General features: G+C 40.6%; 1 protein-coding gene across 1 annotated transcript; it reads left to right on the top strand.

The window, feature by feature from the left end:
* The first annotated feature begins 374 nt into the window (after window positions 1–374).
* LOC104566871 (uncharacterized) lies at window positions 375–15,350 on the top strand. The gene is made up of 8 exons (XM_088529374.1): window positions 375–468; window positions 3,438–3,559; window positions 4,918–5,056; window positions 5,910–6,032; window positions 7,793–7,902; window positions 11,979–12,085; window positions 13,538–13,628; window positions 15,124–15,350. The coding sequence occupies exons 1-8, from the start codon at window positions 375–377 to the stop codon at window positions 15,238–15,240; spliced, it is 903 nt and encodes a 300-aa protein (XP_088385500.1). The 3' UTR covers window positions 15,241–15,350.
* Window positions 15,351–19,283: the final 3,933 nt, after the last annotated feature.

The following is a 19,283-nucleotide window of genomic DNA, read 5'->3' as shown; positions in this document are numbered from 1 at the left end:
CATGGCAAGCTATAAATATTTACATACTGCAAAAGTAAATGAGTTATCTTGGTAGCTGTTCCTATTTCTTGCTTTGACGAGAGTGAAGTAACTCTCAGAATCTGAGTTTAACTATTGGCTAAACATGCAAATATTCCCCATGCAGCTTCTGCTAATGCTGCCATTTTGTGGTCTTGGTAGTCCTATCTTTAAAACTATCTTTCTTCCTACGTGCTTATATTTTAAAATCTGATAGTTGGAAGGAGCACTTCGCTGGTCACTTATTTTTTGGTATCTGTGTTCAGCATTTTTCTTTTGACCTACTTATGTGTTTTTTAAGACGATTTTGTTATGACCTGTTTCATACCGAGTATCTGCAAAGGTTTTTCGGAGCCATGGTTAGTTACGAAGCTAACAGCTACAGAAGAGTAGCTCGAGTAACGATTGTGACACATGTTCCTTTCGAGGTGGGAAAGGAGTATCTTGGATGTGAGGAAGCTGGGAGTCCTGCAGCTCCAGGAGTTTCCATTTCTCTGGGCTGCAATATTTAGTAGCCTGTAGAGCCATTGGCCACTGCTTTTGGCCAGGAAAGGTCAGTGAAGCAGCGAGCGAACAATTCCTGTTAACAGCTTTGGGGGAAAGGGAGCTGAACTTCTGCATTTGCAATGTGGTGTGGCCGGCCTGGTGGTCTGTGAACGCTTCCTGTGTTTCATTAAACTCTGTGTATGAATTTGATACTCTTAACAGGCAGTTTAACAGCTGGATGAGCTCGATTGCATAATAATAGTATTGTTTTAAAGCATGTGCCAGATGTAGGGGCTTATTGCCCACAGGCAACAGTCTGTACAGCTGCTAATATCATCTTTCTACTCCGTTGTTGTGTCCATATCACTGTTTTTTCCCCCTCTTGTTCCTTCAGAGGTTACCTGGCTCCTTTGCCCTCTAAAGTCTGTCATACTTCTTCTGCTCTGATCCTCACCATTATTTACTGAGGTTTCCCTCAAGCCCATTTCATCGGGCTTGAGCAACAGTTTGTCCACCTTCCCCAAGCTGATCAGGAAAGTCTTCAGCCTCCCTGCCCCTGGGACATGCATAAAGAGTCTGCAAGATGTGGGATGGACTGTGCTCATTAGAGGTTTCAGATTTAAATGCTTAGAAGCTGAAGCTGTCGCTTTGTGGCTGTTGTTGTTCATGCTGCTGTTGCAGCTCCCTCCTCCATGCCAGTGCACAAGTTGCTCCTCTCTGGGAGCTGAGGTCCTGCAGAACTTAGTTAAGAGCCCTTTGAACAGCAGTTCACCTCCTAATGCTCTAACAGCTACGAGTGGGGTTACAGTGCCAGCTGGGGCCTTCAGGCATGTCTGCAGTGCGTTTAGTAAATAATAAACTGAATATGTATTAAGGGAGTCCAGCTAATTTAAAGGGCAAGTGAAAGTTTTGTGCAGCTTCATGTGGGGGATTCAGGATTATCTGTTGGTGTCAGTCTTCGGACTTGTTGGAAGAACCAGTTACTTTTACACCCTCTAAAAGTGTGTCTTGCACTAATGAATGATGGTTTCTTTAATCATACTGTACTCACTGAAGTGTTCAAGCAGAAAGAACTTGAGAAGTGTATTGAATTTAAAATTGTCCTTTAGCTGGTCTCTGGAACTTTCTGCGCTTCCTAATGTAGCTTGTGCTCCACAAGTGGTAGCAAGAATCAGTGTACCAGCACACACAAAACTCGTTGTCTTCCAGATTCATTTTGAACCTGCTTGTGCTGAAGTGTGTCTATACCACTGTTCCTACCCAGGACAGCAGTGCTGACAAATATTAATTTGGGTTTTTTTTTTTAACCCCTAAAAAGACATTAAATTTTCTTTGAATAAGTGGTATGCATTTATGTAAAAAATACTCTCTGGCCAACATGGTGGCAATCAGAACAGAACAAGAAACAAACTGGAAGCAGAGTAGGGAAGAGCGGATGAACACGTCTCTGTTTAGACAAGAGGCATTTTTTCAGTTAGGTTGGTGGTTGGGTTTTGTGTGGCCCTTTTCCTTTTCCTTTTCCTTTTTTTTTTTTTTTTTTGTAACATCTATGTAGTTAGGTAGTTTCGACCTGGGATGTGCCTTTGTTTAGAAGCAGTTAAGTGCCCTCAGAGCACTGGCTACCGAAGCAGAAGAGGAATTTCATCTAGTCCTTGGTTATGAGGAAGGTCTAACGGGAAGGGAGCATGGTAGCACATGGCAGATCTCAAGGCTCAGTGTCAACTAGGAGCATCATGCTATGGGTGGAGGGCTAACAAGAAACAGATGTTCTCTGCAAGGTGTGAAATGTCTGATCAGGACCTTTAGGTGGGATAATGTGTCTGGTTCTGGACACTACGCGACAGAAAGGATGAAAGGGTCTATAAGAGCTAGAGGGGAATGACGAGACAGAGCTCTAGCAAAATGCAACAAAGGGCTAAATAAGTGGTTCTTGTGTAGTCTAGAAAAGAGAAGATAGAGGGGACGTGTGATAAGTCTTCAAACAAGTAAAAAATTACTGTATGCATTAGAAGAATAAAGCCGTCTGTTTCCATGGTGGGTAGGACAGGGAGTACTGGGTTTAAATTGTGGCAAAGGAAATTTAGATCATGTATCAAGAAAAATGCTGCTTTCTAATACAAGTTATGCACTGGAGTAAATTGCCCAGGGAGGTTGTGGTGTTTCTGTCATTGACGATCTTTTTAAAGAACACTCTGGAGAAGCAGTGACACTTAGAATTGATTCTTCCTTGCAAGAAGAGAGGATTGGCGGCCGCCTAAATTTCCTTGGAAGTCTGCTTTCTAGATGTCCAAATCAAAACAAAGAAAAAGGGTGCTAAGGTAATGCAGGGGTATCCTGGATAAACAGCAAGAATTTACAGGGTGCCTTTGCAAAAACATACTGCTTTACATCCACTTTTATTTTCTTTCACATTTGAAACAGTTTGATAGCTTCAGTCATTAAAGAAGTATTGTAAGTTGAACTGTTGAACTGTGCATTATCCTTGCTGCTTTGTAACCGCTTTATTAGAAAGATGGTATGTATATATAAAAAAACTTTTACAAAAAAAGCACAAAAACTGTGTACATTCAGGCAACTGTGGGTTTTGTAATTTCTCCAACAGTTCAAAAATATCTTTGATGTTTTTATATCTTAAGTTGAAACAGTATCACTTTGGTGGCAGCCCGGACCATCATATGTGAGTTATAAGTTTATAAATATGAAAATAATTTGAGACTCAAAAAAGTGCTATATTTATTTTAAGTGGCAAAGTTATTACAATCTAAATCTGTCATTGGCTGGAAAAACTAACAAAGGCTGAAAAATGCATTTCAAATAAAATCCTTATCCATCTGGTATTGTTTATGTATTGCAACTATATTGCACTGGTCATCACTTAGTCCACATGATCTACATATGATTGCTCAGGTTTTTTTGTTTGTTTTGATTTATAGGTGACTTTGATGACCTTGTGGTGAATAACAATGATGTTGTGCTCAAAAATATCGCTGAAGATTTGCGGAATCACTTACCCATCAAGGCAGTGTTTAATTGGGAACATTTAGCTTTGCAGAAAGTAAGCCAATTGTTATGGTCTCCGTATGGAGAACCACATAATTTATTTGGGCACTGTGCTGATTTTGGTTATTTTGGTTTTACTAGTAGATAATAATAGAGAATGAGCATTGGACTGAGATACAGGAAATCTCAGTTTGCCTCCCAGATCTGTTGCTGCGTAGTCGTGTGACCCCAGGTAAGTTGTTTGATACTTCTCAGCACTTATATAGTAAGTTATTTGGCATAGCTCTCATTCTGTATGGTATGACACTTGTCACAGTGATTCTTTACCATTAACTCCATAACAGAATCTAACAGCCTGCTTAATAAAAATAGAAATAGAGGGCCAGTGTTTTTCTGTTGCCATAATGTGGGCAGCGCAGAAACGATTTTCACGTTTTTTTTAGATTCCCGTGGCTCAGAGAGAGAGAGATGGGCTGTGAGTCCTGTGGGAAGAGAGAGCACCTTTTCTACTTGAGCTGCCAGTATAGGTGGCAAGTTAACGTGTTTCCCAGAAAAATGGGGAAAATGGCTCTTAAATGCAATAGAGGATTGACCACATGCATCTGTGGATAAAGGGAGGAAAGAGGAGTGAGAGGATGAAGATTATGCCCTTTGAAATGATAGAAGGCAAACATCCTTACTAATATGACTTAGTATCCTTTTGATTGAAAATGATATATGCATTAATCAGGGATGTTCCTAGATTGAGGCATAAAACATGAAAATGACAATCTTTGGACAACTGAAGTTGAGAACCAAGATTGTCCTTTCTGCTATATTTAAGCAACCTTCTCATGAAAGTCAAAAACCAGCAGGCTCCGTTCCCATGTGCCAAAGCTCTGTATTGCCTCCTCTACACCAAAGCCAGCTCAAAGAAGGCAGAATTCAAAGCAGGTCTCCTGCTCAGCTATCCAGACCTCCAGCCGTCTTTCCTTTGTCAACTTTCACTTACTGGTAATCTGGGTGGAATTTGATCTAGTTGACATGCAGGAATCCTACGGTTTAACTCCATTAATTTGTAATCAGTATAGTTAATCTATAGAAAACTTGTTTGGATGGTTTCTTAATCTGTCTTGAGAATAACCGATGCCAACTTTGATTTGATCAGACCAGCTGTGCCTTTTGCAGAACTGTAAAGTGCATTAACTTTAAATATATCTATATTTATGATACAATTAATATTAGACTTGCAGAGATTAGTAATGTGAGGACCTACTGCACAATTCCCAGAATTCTCATGTGTAATTTTTGGCTAGGGAGAACCTTGGGTGTTGGGGATTTGATTGAAAGGTAAGATGGTGGGCAGATTAGATGAGTAAAAGCGAAATTATGAGACTTTGTTATGTCTTTCTTAGGTTTTCTTCCTTTTCTCAGATACACCAGCATCCACTGCCCATGATTCATATTGATGCATTCCTTTATGATGATGATTTTGTTGACTCATTATGTGAGGAAGGGAAAATGAGTAAGAACTACTGCACAGAGTGTGGCGCATGCAAGGCTGCATCTTTAGGTAAGTGCTCATTTGGGAACATGAGAAACAAATTTTGTTCAACTAAATTGGTGTGTGCAATTATTCAGCTGGGTAGGAGACCATCCAGTTGATGGAGGACCTTGTTCAGACTGGTGCAGCACACAGACCACAGTTATTTCCTATCACCAATGGAGGGAGACTCCGAAACATGTAAGCCAAAATCATTTGCAGTGGATGAGTGACACAAGTTGCTCACAAAAACTGGGCAAGGAGGGGTCAGGGCTGCGTACCACTGAGCAGCAAGATGCAGAAAGCAGACAATACTGTAGCAAGACATGCAGTAGCCTCAGTCTCCTCTTGCCTATCGAAAAGCAGTAGGGAATACCATGGTAAATCTTGTATGTGATGCATGAGCTACAGTGTGGTGTAGGTCAGTGCTGTCACCAATATAACACAGCACTGAAGAAGGAGTTGTTTATTTTAAGAACGTTCTGTCCCTTAAGAGCTTGGAGTTGAAATTTAAGCTGTTAATATGTCTGCCCATGAAAAGGTTTTCATGAATTGTGTTGAGTTTTAGTTACTGTGTTTCTACATTTACTTAAATGATTCCAAGTTATTGTATCTTCTATTTAATATATGTCACTGTGCAGACAAAGGTAATTCAGCTTTATGAAGGATTTCAAATTTTTTCATGTAAGGTAGTAAATACCCAGTCTCATGGCAGGCATCTTGGCAGGGTGCTTCAGTTCTGCAAACCCTGTTTTTTGAAGGTCCCCAATACTACTTTAGTCAGGAAACCAGGCAGGTTTTCAGTGAGGCTGACTCTTCATTGATTAATAACGCATTGGTTAGTACTCCCACCCAACACTTTGGTTTTGTTCTTATTTCCCAGAGTTTATTTCACATTCCTTTTCCCCCATGGAACTGAAGTTTCTTTATCAACATGTACTGTCTGACCTGACAGGAAAGGTAGTGGTTGATGTTGGCTCCAGGCTTGGTGCAGTGATACTTGCAGTAACTTCCAGCCCAGGAATTCATATTTTATTACTGTGACATACATTTCCCACTTCTCTGACTACCTACTCTTGTTACTCCACCTTGATCAGGTCATTCTGAGAGGGATCTTTAGCATGACTGAACAGTATAAGGTGCTGCTGTTTACGAGTGATTTCAGTTCTTGTTCTGTTCCTCCCAAAAGGAACTAGGAGTGATCTTGCTCATGGAGAGGAAAAGTCTGTTGTCCGACACAGTAGCATGTTATCGTCACACAGACTGCTCTTTTGCTAATTATTGCTGTAGCTTTGCTTCCTAGGTAAGCTTGTCCTGTACATCTTGACCATGCCTATATATAGATCAGTTATGTTAAATTCCTTTATGAAGCTGACAATGCGTTAAGTTATACAAAGGAAGACTTTGATACGAATTTGTCTCCTAAAACATATTGTCCTGCTCTGGGTTTTAAAATGCGTATAAAATACCTCATTGAAAAACTTGAGTGCAATTTTGATTGCTTTTGGCATGGCTGGTGCAACATATGGCCAACAGCAACTCAAAACACACATTACAACTTTTCTGCAAAAGTCAAAGGCTGTTTAGGGCTCAGCCTTGGAAACACTTGAGCATGTAATTTTAGTCATCTCAGTAATCTTATTTTGAGACTGCTCAAATGAGGAAAGTTGCTCCCATTGGTAAATATTTGTAGCATTGGATCTTTTAATGATAACACGATTGCTAGCTATTATGTTTGTTCTGAAATACATAAAGGCTCGTACTGTAATACTGGAAGATAGCCTCAAGATAAAGCAGCAACAACATTTTAAAAAAGAAAAAAATATCCTTTTCATCATATTCTTGGTTTGTATTGGAGAAGTGTTGACTTTCTCTTTACAGGTTGCTTTTCTGCCCTCTGAGTTGAATGCTTTCAGATAAACTTTGATAATTAGATTTCAAATCAACATATCTCTGGTATTGTGTACATTGTTGCTTTGCCTTGCCCATAATTAGCAAACTGGAATTATGGTGTTTGCCGAAGACACAACTACAGTTAAAGCTCAAGCAATATCCCCATTAGCCACATTGGCTCAAGTATTTCTACTTCTCTCTCTCTTTTTTTTTTTTTTTTTTGTAATCTCCCCCCCAAAATCCATCATCTTAGCCCAAAACTGAGCTATTTAAGCATTTTGGTTATTTTACCAATAAATAATTTATCTTTTTCGTCCATACGGGCCTGTAGGAAGCACTTAACAATAGCAGTAATAGAGGTGCTGACAAAGATTTTGTTCTGTAATAATTGCTATATATTAGGGTACGTTGTTTGCCATTTTCACTCAGTTTAAGTGTGTGTCTAGTCCTGGATCTTGTCTTTTGGTCTTGTTATGTTTTCTCCCATTCTTAAAAGAAACAAAATTGCACAGAGAGTGTTTAAAGACTAAGCGTCACTGCCTTTCATTGTATTTTTTTTATAACTTAGTTTGTAGTGGGTTTTTTTTTCCTCCTTTGGCCAGTTCACATGTTTTGCAATTGAAGTAAAATTGCAGCTCTCCTTTTTGTTATTTGATCTGTCAGCTTGAATCTCTTATTAAAATTTGTGAGAAATCAGTGATAATTGCCAAAACAGGGGCTTAGTTCTGAAAAACATATAGCATCCACTGTAAGATGTTTCTCAGCTTCCCATTTTAAATGTTTTCTTAATCTTCTGTTTTATTTTTCCTTTTTAATTGAAATGTTTGAACTCGCTTTAAAGGCATCACAATTACTAAATTTCTTTTTCCTAATGTTATTTTTATAGCTCAGCACCCCAACTCTATGGAGTAGAAATGAATGCAGACTTTTGCCAGTTGCAAGAAATGACACTTAAAAAATACCAGTTCATTAACAGAATAAAGGCAACTAAATAAATGATTCAGTGTGTATCTTTAATTCAACCGTGCAGTAGGTATCCTTTTTAGTGGAGTGACAGGTAAATCAGCATTCTGAAAATAAGTCTCTGCCTTTGCTTGTTTTGGTCTTAAGCAAAGGCTCTTTGTTTTTTTTTTTTTTTTTTTTTTTAAAAAAGGGAAAAAAAAAGAAAATTCTCTAACTGGAAAAAGACTGAATTATCAAAATATGATAATGTGTTGAGTTGCTTAGCCTTTTTCCTGAAAAGACCTGCCTGGTGGCTTGCACAAAACACACACATCCTAGCATCTTCTCCCAGCGAAATGAGCGATAGGTTTGCCACTAACTTCTGTGAAACTGACTGTATAAGAAGTTTTTATCTCAAACAACAAAAACAACTGGCATCTGTGTTCACTAATAGCAGCTCTGTGTTTTGTTAATACTAATAGAAAGATTTTTGCAGGATTTGCAAACACCTAAAGGACTTCAGGCTATGGGCGTCTGTTTCCTTGGAACATATGAAAAGCAAGATGGGTTTCAAACGTTCTGATGTTTTGGGAACCATTTCCTTACTCCCATTATGAGAATAACTACAACTATTTTGATGAGTTTTTTTTTCTTTTCCTTTGGAGGGATACCAGTAGTTTCAATGCCAGCAGAAGTTGGTGAATAGGATATGTTCAGTGAAATAATGGGCTTAATCCTGCTACATGCATATGCTTTTGAATGGAGTCACACAAGACGTTGGGTGCAGTAATTTCTTGAGAATTTAAATAACCAATTAAAAGATGAAAAATAATAAATTAATAAATGTTAAAATACTGAACTCTCAGTTAAGCAGATTCACCAGCTTGTTCAGTTTAATCACAGTTGCTGCCAGTTTTATCGATAACGTTATTATTTGCATAAGTTTGGGGTTCATATGAGCATCACCTCATTGCGATGGGACTGAAAGCGCAGAAGGAACTCTGAAGTTAACTCAGTAGAGATGGTGATGTATGTACATGCTTTTCAGCCCTGTATGTTCTTTACTGCAAGACTTTTTTGTTCTTCCTTCACACCTTGTAATTCTGCTGAAATATTCATTTCAGAGTAAAGATAAGATAATACATTTTCAAAGTAGTGCCTGAGGACTTCACTATTTGAGTCTCATTAGATGTTTAGTCATGTGACTCCTGTTATCGCACTGCTTTGAACATTTCATTCTTAGATTTTTATTTCACCTCCAAATTAATCCTCTCCGGAGATAGGCACTGTCTTTGAAAACAGTCAGAATCCAGTTACGGATAATAATCTGTGATTCAAAATTGAGAAACATTGAAGAGACACTTCTTAAATAACCATTGATTTTTCAGGTGTACGGCTACAGAATGTTGTTCCTGAAGGACAATATGCGAAATGTTATTAACTTATTAACTTTAATGGCTAATGTTTTATGAGTTCCTTTGGTCAACATTTGATTTGACCAAGAAATCACCCTGTGGTGATCGCCATTTGGGCAAACGTTTAGTTTCCGGGAGGAGAGTTACCCAGTTGAACAGATCTTGAGAACCGTCAGAGCTCAGTTCAGGGGCTGCCCATGTTCAGCAGGGCTCGGTGTGCGCTCCTGCTGGCAACAGGTCTGTTGAGGCACTTACTGCGCTGCTGTTGTGCCAGCGCAGAGCTTTGTGTGAGCTCGTGGCCAAGCGGAGCAGGGCCCCGAGCCAGCTGCCAAAGAAGGCAGCAGGAGAGCTGAGAGGGCCTTCCGCTGGAGGAGGACCTGCGTCTGGCTCGTGGAGCAGCACGTGAGTGTGCGCCTGGGAGAGAGGGCTGCTTGGGTCAGTTCAATCAGCACAGGCACCTACTCTGTACCTGCAGTCTAATTTTAAGCTAAAGTTTCAGGGTTGAAAAGTCAAGGAAACATCAACACGTACTCAAAATTTCCCAGGCGTTCAAGTGTCTTTCTGAATTGAGGCTTAAAATATTAGAAATGCTATTAGAAAGGTATTAAGAAAACTTATCGCTAACTGTGACTTCTCATGCTTCTTATAGATGGGTGACCTTTTCCTCTCTCTCAAGTTGCCATTCTACAAATCCCTGTTAGAATGAATCATCAGTCATTTGCGTTTGCAGTGAGGGATTACAGACTTTTTTTTTTTTTTGGTATATTTTGTACAGAAATTCCATGCTGCTGTTATTTTAGGCCCTTGAAAAGGAAGGAGTAAGACACCTCCTTAACCTTGGAAACCATGATTTGAGCATCACTTACAGTTTAGGGCACTGAAAGCTATGGGTAATGAGGGCTCTCATAGCTGAGTTGTGACAGTTGTAGCTGTGGCCTGTTTTGCCCCAGACGTCTGCACTGCCCCTCTGCAGGAGGTTGGTCTCTGTGCACTGGGACAGCAGCATCAAACCTAACTGCAAACATCCACTCCCTCAGTGTGCAGGGTGCCATTATATGGACAGCAGAGGCTTTATGTGGAGGACTTCAGTTGACAAGCAGGGCCTACCGTAGGCCGGACTGCCATGGCGAGACCAGCCTGGGCGGTCTGTCTTGTTTCCATGTTGCCTGGATGTTTGAGCTTTCGCTGCTCAGCTGCTGTTCGTCACGGTGCTACAGTTTACATTGCAGTGTCTTAAGATAAATTAGCCCCATTTCAGTTGTCTAAAGAGAGCCTTCAAAGACTAACCTGTCAATTTTGAGTGAGCTTCAAGAATGTTGTTGCTTTCCTTCCTGTTATTATCAGCATTGGTGGAGAACTCAGCATGGTAATGTGTTTAATGAAATAAAGCTGCTTGTTTTACCAAGTTGGAGTCCTCACAGAGAACTCAGAGAATATGACTCCCAAACATGAAGCGCTGTCATGTCTTATTTTTACAAGTAGAGTTTATTTCTGTTACAGCTGATACTGAAATACTTGGCTAAACTTGCTATAGTGCATTCTGGAGCTGCAGGCTACAGCTGCTCATTGCCTTTTCCCCACTCAAACTCCTGCGAGTTGCATGGGTCCTCCCTGTCCCCGCTGCCAGTGAGAACTGCATGCTTTGTGTGCTCAGCAAGTACCAGGATATTGTGAAGTGGACAAAATGTTTTTCAGCAGAAAGGGTGTCTTGTCTTCTGTATAAAGATTCAGCTTTCTTGCCAGAATCATGATTTCTCTTTTACATCCAGCCAGTGTTAGAAGAAATGGACAAAACAAGGAATGTGGAATCTGTCCAGTTAATCTAGTCCCAGCAAAACCTAGTAATAGGTGACCCAAGAAATGCAAGAAGCTGTTCAGATTTCCTGACCATTTTCAACATATAGAGACATACTTTGAAAAAACTTCAGATTAGCATTCTCTCCATCATGCACGCAAAAGATTCCTATTCATGTTTCTCTTCAGAGTTAGGAGTTGATGTACTTCTCCATGTTCGAGAGGAAGTCAAATGCATCTTGTCGTAGCCTTAATGAGCATCCATATTTTCCCTCCACTGAAATATCACCTGTTTGGAAATGACATGATGTGCTTTTTGGTAGCTGAAGGTAGATGAAGGATTCTGAAAATCAAATCAGCACGCGTGCTGATTAGAGAAGTAGTTGTTCAGCAAGATAAAGCACTTTTGTGCTCCAGCGGCACTCTCAGTCCCAGTGTGCATAACAAGAATTTAGCTGTCAAGCTTGGGTCTGCCTGGGTCTGTTGAGTCTTTTCTAGCTGTGATCCCTCAGTAACCCACTGTGCTTTTGAGATGCCTTTTGCTATCCTGCTAAAAGCCGTGGCTGGCTGAAGCTATTTACTGAAATCAGTAAATGTTTGTGATTAAGACATAGGTAAGTGAAAGGTAACAGACATCACATACATCAGCTCCTTTTTTATGGCACACAATGTTCTAGATCAAAAGTCAGATACAGCATTTCACATAACCTAATGAATTATTTTAATTAGGAGATTAAAAAACAGGTTATTTTACTTCTCTTTTTATCTATGAACTCAATGAAATATCCCTTTTTATGACTGGTTCAGAACTGCGGTAGCAGGTGCTGTGTTCTGTTGACAGGCTTCATGTCTACTTGAAGTCTGTGTTTGTCTCTTAATTTATGCCCTGTGAAATTTCTCTCCTTCAGGTGGTTCACGCAGACATCTGTACTCAGGCTTCACTACTTCAGAAGGCTGATGTTGTTGTAATGAATAATGTCTTTGAATATTTTCTTGACAGACAGGAACAGGCCAGGTAAGCTATGTGTCCAAACAAGTAATCTATTTCTTTGGCAATGTACATGTAACCTTGTGAGCTATGGAAAACCTTCAGGTTGTGCTTTTTGAAGTTGCATATGTAATTTACATAAGGAAATTGCTTTAAACTACCTGCATTTAATTGTTATTCGTAACTGCTAAGTTGTTATGGTGGTTGTTATTTGTTAAGCCCACTGAACACTCTTTGTTTATCCAGATCTTACGCTGAATCCTTGCACTGGATAGTTTAAATAGTATCTAACCTTAATAGGTTTGAAATTACTATGCCCGCATACCTTTACTGTAACTTCAGGTTAAGTAATCTTTGGAAAGAGAACAGATTGCTCTGACTTCTGGGTATGTGAGCTTTAATATACATGCACTGCAAGAGATAGTTATGATATTTCTGATAGGATCATAAGTAAGTAATAACACACTGAAACATCATTAAGGTTGTTATTGTCCTCTTTCTGATGCAAGACACTCACCGGTGGGCTTCTGCTGCACTCATTGAAGATGCCAATAACTTTTACTTGATAAAGTTATCGTGCCTTTAGCACAGGCAGCCAAAGGATTGGTTGCCTGCGTCTCAGGCAGCCCAAGCGAGCGCCTGATATTTGCTAACCATTTAAGCTAAGGCTTGGCCCTTGCTATCCCTTGATTGAGCAGGTAAAGTGCAGAGAGCAGAATGCCTAAGTGAAGGGTGGCGGGTGTTTCAAATTGCCAGGGGATTAGTTTCCAGGTAAATTAGTTAGAATTCATCTGATTCCTGAAGAACTCAGGGTAGTGACTTAATGTGACACAGTACCGTGAAGATAAATGATGTTTGAAGAATACTAGAAATTAAGTTCTTTTCCAGTCTAAATTGCCTTGCTATGAGAAATGATCTGACTTGTCAAATCAGAAAAAAAGGCATGCTGGGGGCTTTCTTTAAGTACTGCCATTGCTAGTATCTTTTGTGGAGCGTTTTTGTTACAACTGCAGTGTAAGTATATAAAGAGCAAGTTGTTAAGCTTAATGAAACAGTGGGACTGGGGCCTGGATTTTATTCTTCAAAACTAACAGTTCAAAGGGACAAACATGTAAATGTTTTATCCCAGTCCAGAGTGAAGGTGTCGACAGTGCAACATGGCATGCAGGTAAGTGTCAGAGTGAAGTAAAGTGCCTCAAGTATTAACATTGTAAGATGATTCATTGCCGCAAGTATTAACATTATGAGATGATGCATTCTCTCTCTTTCTTATGGAGCTTGATTTTGTTCATACAAAGATACTTGGTGAAGTATTAAGAGATAAACAGATAAATCAGTATTAGCTAATAAATATTTATAGCAAGTCTTTTAAGCTTAGTCTATTTTTAGGTCATTAAATTGTAAAGTGTTAGATTTATTGTATAACAAACACATTTCTATTCCTAAAAACTGGTGATCTGCTTTTAAAATGTGTTTCAGAGCTTGGGAATTTATTGCTTGTAATGTAAGGAAAAGATGGTCATTATTAGTAACAGTTCTAAGGCTTGAAGAATCTCTCTCAAAGCTCCAGGTAAGTTCTCTGAGCCAGTTTTAGCCAACACGTGCTGTTGCCTTCTGTGGAAGTGGCACTTCTGTAGCTGAGTCTAACTGTTTGCCAGGCTTGTCATGAGGGCAGCTAGGTGCTCTTGTGTGCAGAGCAGAAGATGTAGGACTCTAAATTCTGTTCCTTGTTTGACCACCAGCTCATCATCCTCTGCTTCAATTGTCTCCAGCCACGACATGGAAACCACAAGCTATCTCAGTCGGCCGCATGGATTTTTGTATGTATTATTGACAATACCTTAGTTGGGAGGTTAAAAATACAGTATGATTAGCAAAGCTGAGATACGGTGTTAGTAAGTTATGTGATAATCATATCCACCCCTTTCAGACTATGTCCAGGTATAAGAGAACCTGCAGAGCTTTACAAGCATAGACATATTTATAAACTTCTAGTTAAAAACGAAACCTTGAAACATTTTTTTCTATTCAGCTCTGCACTTGCATGTTGTCTTCAAATATGACAAACTGTTTTGCCAGTGAGTGTGAGAAAGATCGTAATAAAGAAGGACCATACCCTGAGGATATCCAGTCTTCTGACCTGTTGCTAACATGGAAAATGATTCGTAATATGCCAATATGAGCTGTTAGAAGTACAGACTGGGGAGCTGTTAGAAGTACAGACTGCGGAGCGATGTGGTCCAGACAGCCAGATGATTACCAGTGGGTGTTTTTGTTTTGGATTGCTCCTGGAAACAAACAGAATGACAGTGCAACTTTCAGGGGTGTTCCGTAATACCCTGTGCTGCTGCTGGTGTTGAAGGGTAGTAACCCCCTCTGATGGGGCAGCCCCTGCTTTGTGTCCCTTCCGCGCAGGTTTTCTAGAGGTTACAGTTGTGTGTATGTTGCCTAGGGAAATTACGTGGGCTGGCTTTGGTTAGGAAACCAAGTGCTGATAATGCGCAGCAGGGATATTTACCAAGTGGCTCGCTGGCCACAGAGGGCTGCGCCAGAGAAACTGAAGCGCTCATTGCTTCTGTGCTCATAGGTGAAATACATGCTGAGCCCCAGGAGCAGCCATGGTGTCATCTGACCTTTTCTTGGAGCAGGCAGTAGTTACACAGCAGCTGAGAAGCCCTTTGTAGTCTTAATACAATTCCCTCTGGGTGTAAAACAAGAAAGTACCTGTGATTCTTCCCCGCTACAGTTAGCTGCTCCCTCACCACTTCTATCAAAATGTTGCCTTCTGATCCGGACGCTTGAGGCTTATACAAATGCAAATGGAAGGCAGTTGTAACATGCGAGCAAAATATCTAAGTGACTGAGTGAGATAATTTTAAAAGGTATCTTTTAATTCTCTCCTGTTTAGGTTAAATGACAATTCCAGAAAAGAATTATCAGTGCTGTATAATATGGAATGACTAATCTCTCTTATTATGCCTTCCCTTAATGTTGTACTGACCTTGAAAGTCCTGTTATGTTTCTCAGGATTGTGTTAATTTAAGGATATGTTCTCATTGTTCAAGATGAATATACAGCTCAGCCATTGGGTAGAAGAGATGCAGCTAAACTATGATGTGTTCATGGAGAAGGAGGTTGACAGAGAAGCACTCGAACAAATACATTTATATAAGATTCTCTAATACTGCACCAATTTACTAATATCTTTGTAAAATTATACATATTTTGAATATAAAACAAACTCCAAATAATTTGTCTGAATAAATCAAGCGAAAAATCTTATTGTGATTAATCTCAGTAGTCATGGCTATAGTTTGAAAAAGGATGTCTTGAAACAGGATTCCTTGTGGAGCATTTTATCTCAATGGAGATATCCTTATGGTTTCATTTTGGAAAAAAATGTGTGAAGGACTATCTAGGTACTGATGCTGAAAGAGTGTTTGCGTGCACTGGCATTGTGCACTGCTGATATCTGTGAAATATATCAAACCTAAGAATAGTGAGTCACTATTACGGTGAATGATAGCAGTACATTTAGCATGATTTTACTTAAAAGCTGCAGAATATTAGGGTTTGCTGGGGAGTTTTTTTGCCTTTTTTTTTTCTTTTGGTATAGACCATTTTGCCATATTTTCTTTACTGTTCCTCCTGTGGAATTTCTTGTTTCTATGTTTGTTTCTTGGTTTGCTTGAAAACTATACAATCTACTGTTCTTAGTTAAAACAAAAATGAGTAGTTATGTTTAGTTAGTCATCCTTAAGGTGGCTGGTAATGTGAAATGCTTACACAATTAATACTGCAAGTCCAGGATGACAAAATTCTGTTCTACTTCCTGGACTTATGGTGAGGATTATAGGAAGTATAATAAGGGGTTAAGGAGCTGAAAATTCTGAACAGGTGTCACAGCTTAATGCAGGCTTGGTGGTAGCGTAAAACATTGGAAATTCGTAACAGAGCCTCCTCAGAGAAAAAAGCTCCCCATACGCCCACCACATTTATATTTAGATTTTATATTCTAAGGGTATAAAGGTTTTAGTCAGCCGAAGAATGTTTCAGGTTTTACAAAACATTGACAATCAAATGCAAAAAGGTTAACTTCAGAAGTTTTGGACAAAGCACATTCTCAATTCAGAAGTAATGTTAGTTTCTAAAAGTTTGCTGCACAGCTTGTGTCTACTACAAATGGGAAAACTGGAAACTGGGTTTCAGTCTTCAAATGATTTCCAGGTCAAGGAACTTTGTAAGATATACAGTGGGCAAAAAGGAGCAGTGGCTGCTAAGCACTCAGTAACATAATTGCTAAACAGCACTGTATGAAGTATATGGAGTTTTAAGAAGTCATATTTTTAGCGGTTTGTTTGGAGTGGAGGAGGAAGTTTTAACTTGAGTGATGTTGAACCACTGCCCAAATACTGTGTTGAATCTATTTTTCATGCATTTAAAAATAACAGAGATGGAAACTTTTGCTTAAAATGCACCTTTGGTTACTTAATTCACAGTGAAGCAAATGCACTAAAAAGGGAACCTGGAGAGATTAAGCGACAGAGTAATTCAAGGCAATACAAGATCTATCACGGAGAGAGTAAGAAATGTGTAAAGAAATGCACATGCACTTCGGTAGGAGGAAATGAGCACTGCAGTAACCAGCACAGTACAGTGGAAGCCATGACTGAATTTGGATTGTATAAACAGGATCCTCTAAAAAGAAGACTGATTGTTTCTTAGCAAGCTGCTACATAAGCCATCGTCCTGCGAGAAGAGAACTCCAGACTGGAAGTTTGCTTAGTTGTTTCGAAGGTCCTGCAGGATTCCCTCATCAGTTGTCAGTACTTGTCTCTCTGTACTGGCTATAATTTGTGGACTGAACCTTGCTTTGGTAAAAAAAAGGAGCCACAGTTTCATTGCTGTTGTTTCCCCTCTTCGTGCTGAGTCTTCGAATACCTTTTTAGTGTTGATCTCTGATTAAAAAAAAAAAATCAATAGACTGGGGCAGATCACCAGCATATTTAATGACATCTGTATCCTCTGACTCTGGAAACAGCATGTGTGCAGCTGGAGCTCATATGCAGCAAGGGTGCGGTGGGGAAGCTCCCCTGGTCTTTTTTAGACATCAGGAGAAAGTTGGAGGCAATTTCAAGCTGCTGAAACTTCTGTGTTCCTCTCCTGCCCTTAATAGGTCCTTCATTTAAAGCCACACACCTAAGAGTTTACAGAGAAAGGGTGGTGGTAATTATGTTCGTTTTTGTTAAGTCTGATGCTTAGAAGTACATTTTTTCTGTCCTTTTTTGCATCTCTTCCAAAAATGTCTTTACAATACCTCAGCACTTCTCATGGATGTATGAGTTGCTTAATTTGTATATTGAAGAGATAGAAACAATTACTGTGTGAAAGAAGGAATTAATTGAATTTGTCCCTCTTCAGCTTTAATTTCTTTTACCAGCTCTGTCTAGTCACATTACAGATTCTTTTACACATAGGATAACAGAGAGAAGACAAAATGCAAGAAGGCTTGCAAGGTAGGTGGGCAAGCCTGTCCCTGCTACGTGCTCTGAAAGGCCCAGAGTGCCCGCTCTGGTTCTCCTGGGGATGTGAGTGTCATATGGGCTCCGGTGCTGCTTGCTTGGAAGCTGCCAGGGGTCCACGGAGCGGGCCGAGTCCGTGCTCTGCAACTGTTGAACTGCGTGGGCGCTGGCAGCCCCATCGAACGCGCCTCGGCCTCAGTGCCTGTAGTGGAGACGGGCGCAACAAATCCAAAATCAAAGCAAGGTTGTGAATTAATTGAATACCAGTTGCTTTGAGATTGTCTCATAAAAACTGCTAAGCAGCCAAGAAGTTCTTTTGTAAAACTGACTTAATTTAAGAAACCCGAAAGGCAAAGTAAAACATCAGTACTTCTCTAAGGTAATTTTCTAGCCCTTTTCTTTACAAGCCAGGATTGACAGGAAGCCTGGATAAATATACTACATACATCCTGGATAAAAATACTAAAATAATTCTTTCCTAATGTCCCCAGCTTTTACAATCTCCTTGCAGCTGGGGCAGAAGGGAAGCAGAGGAACAGGACGGGGTTGGTTCCCAGGTTTGGGTTCATGTGCGCTGGGCAGTTGTGCTGCCACAGACGGCTCCGCGGCCGCTGCCCGCCGCGGCCCGTGGCTGCGCAGCCTGTGTGCCGCGTCCTGTGGGGACGGACAGCCCCACGGGAGACCCAGGAGAGCAGCTAACCTGCCACAGCGCAACAGCCTTGTGGTTGTGACAACTCGTAAATCACGGGACCTGGCATTTGTAGGCCTGAATGAAGTCACGGGGAGTCGAGCCTCTGCGGCGTGCGTTGTAATCTCCAGGAGTTTCTGGCATGCGTGAAAGCAACGCTGCCCTTCCCCAGCAGTGTAACTTTCCATGTAGTCCCTGGCTCTTGCAGAATGCAGCTATCTGAAGTTTAAACCCATCAAGAACTATTGCAGTAAATCGAGGAAGACTCTCTGGATCCCCTAGAATAGAGCAAGAACTGACAAGCTGTTAAAATGATAGATTAGCTTCACACAGAGAAAATATTGCACATGCTATCATTTGAGATAAGGTCCTTTTAGAAGAACATCAAATGTCTGCTGGGGGCAGCCTGGCTGTCAAAGTGAGTCACTTACGGATGTTTTTTCCTCACGAACAATATGGGAAAGAACTAATGACCATACTCGGGAATTCCCAACAGCGGGGCCAGCTTAAAGAAACCCCAGTGCAGCCCTTTTGTTCCTCACCACTGTTCTTCTCTCCTTTTGCCTTTCCCAGCTTTATTCCATCTCTCGTTTCTCCTCAGTGGTAGGCTCAGGCCATGGTGACGGAAGAGGTGAGTGAAAGCTCAGTTCGAGTGTGGCTCTTGCCTGCGTATCATCTGTTACTGCAAGGCAACAATAACAGGAGGAACTTTTAATGGTCAGCGCTGACTGAAGTGATGATGGAAACCTTCGTGAAGGGCGGCTTGGCGCTCTCCAGGAACTGCGTGACCCCCCGCCTGGGCTGAGCCTGTTCTGGTAGGAGCGACTGTGCCGTTTTATGAGGGCTGGAGCTGGCAGTGCCAGGGGTGTCATGTGGCAGGTCCCTGCAGTAGGTCCTGGGGGACTCTTCCCCCTTGTCTCCCTCAGGAATCCCACCTCCCAAAGTCAAAAGAAACAAAAAGATCTAAAACACTCAAACCTGGAAGTTCCATATTGGTTGAAAGCTTTTTCAACCA

The sequence above is a fragment of the Tinamus guttatus genome, unplaced genomic scaffold (genome assembly GCF_059628265.1).
Source record: "Tinamus guttatus ecotype Peru unplaced genomic scaffold, ASM5962826v1 Tinamus_guttatus_pri_ptg000327l, whole genome shotgun sequence".
In the NCBI taxonomy this organism is placed as follows: Eukaryota; Metazoa; Chordata; class Aves; order Tinamiformes; family Tinamidae; genus Tinamus; species Tinamus guttatus.
The sequence above is the reverse complement of the archived record's forward strand: the minus strand, read 5'-3'. Positions and strand labels throughout refer to the sequence as shown.

Coding starts and splice junctions, on each gene's coding strand:
- LOC104566871 (XM_088529374.1), top strand. CDS start 375: ATGGTTAGTTACGAAGCTAACAGCTACAGAAGAGTAGCTCGAGTAACG. Junction 12,086..13,537: donor GACAGACAGGAACAGGCCAG/GTAAGCTATGTG, acceptor AATGTGTTTCAG/AGCTTGGGAATTTATTGCTT. Junction 13,629..15,123: donor AATCTCTCTCAAAGCTCCAG/GTAAGTTCTCTG, acceptor TCATTGTTCAAG/ATGAATATACAGCTCAGCCA.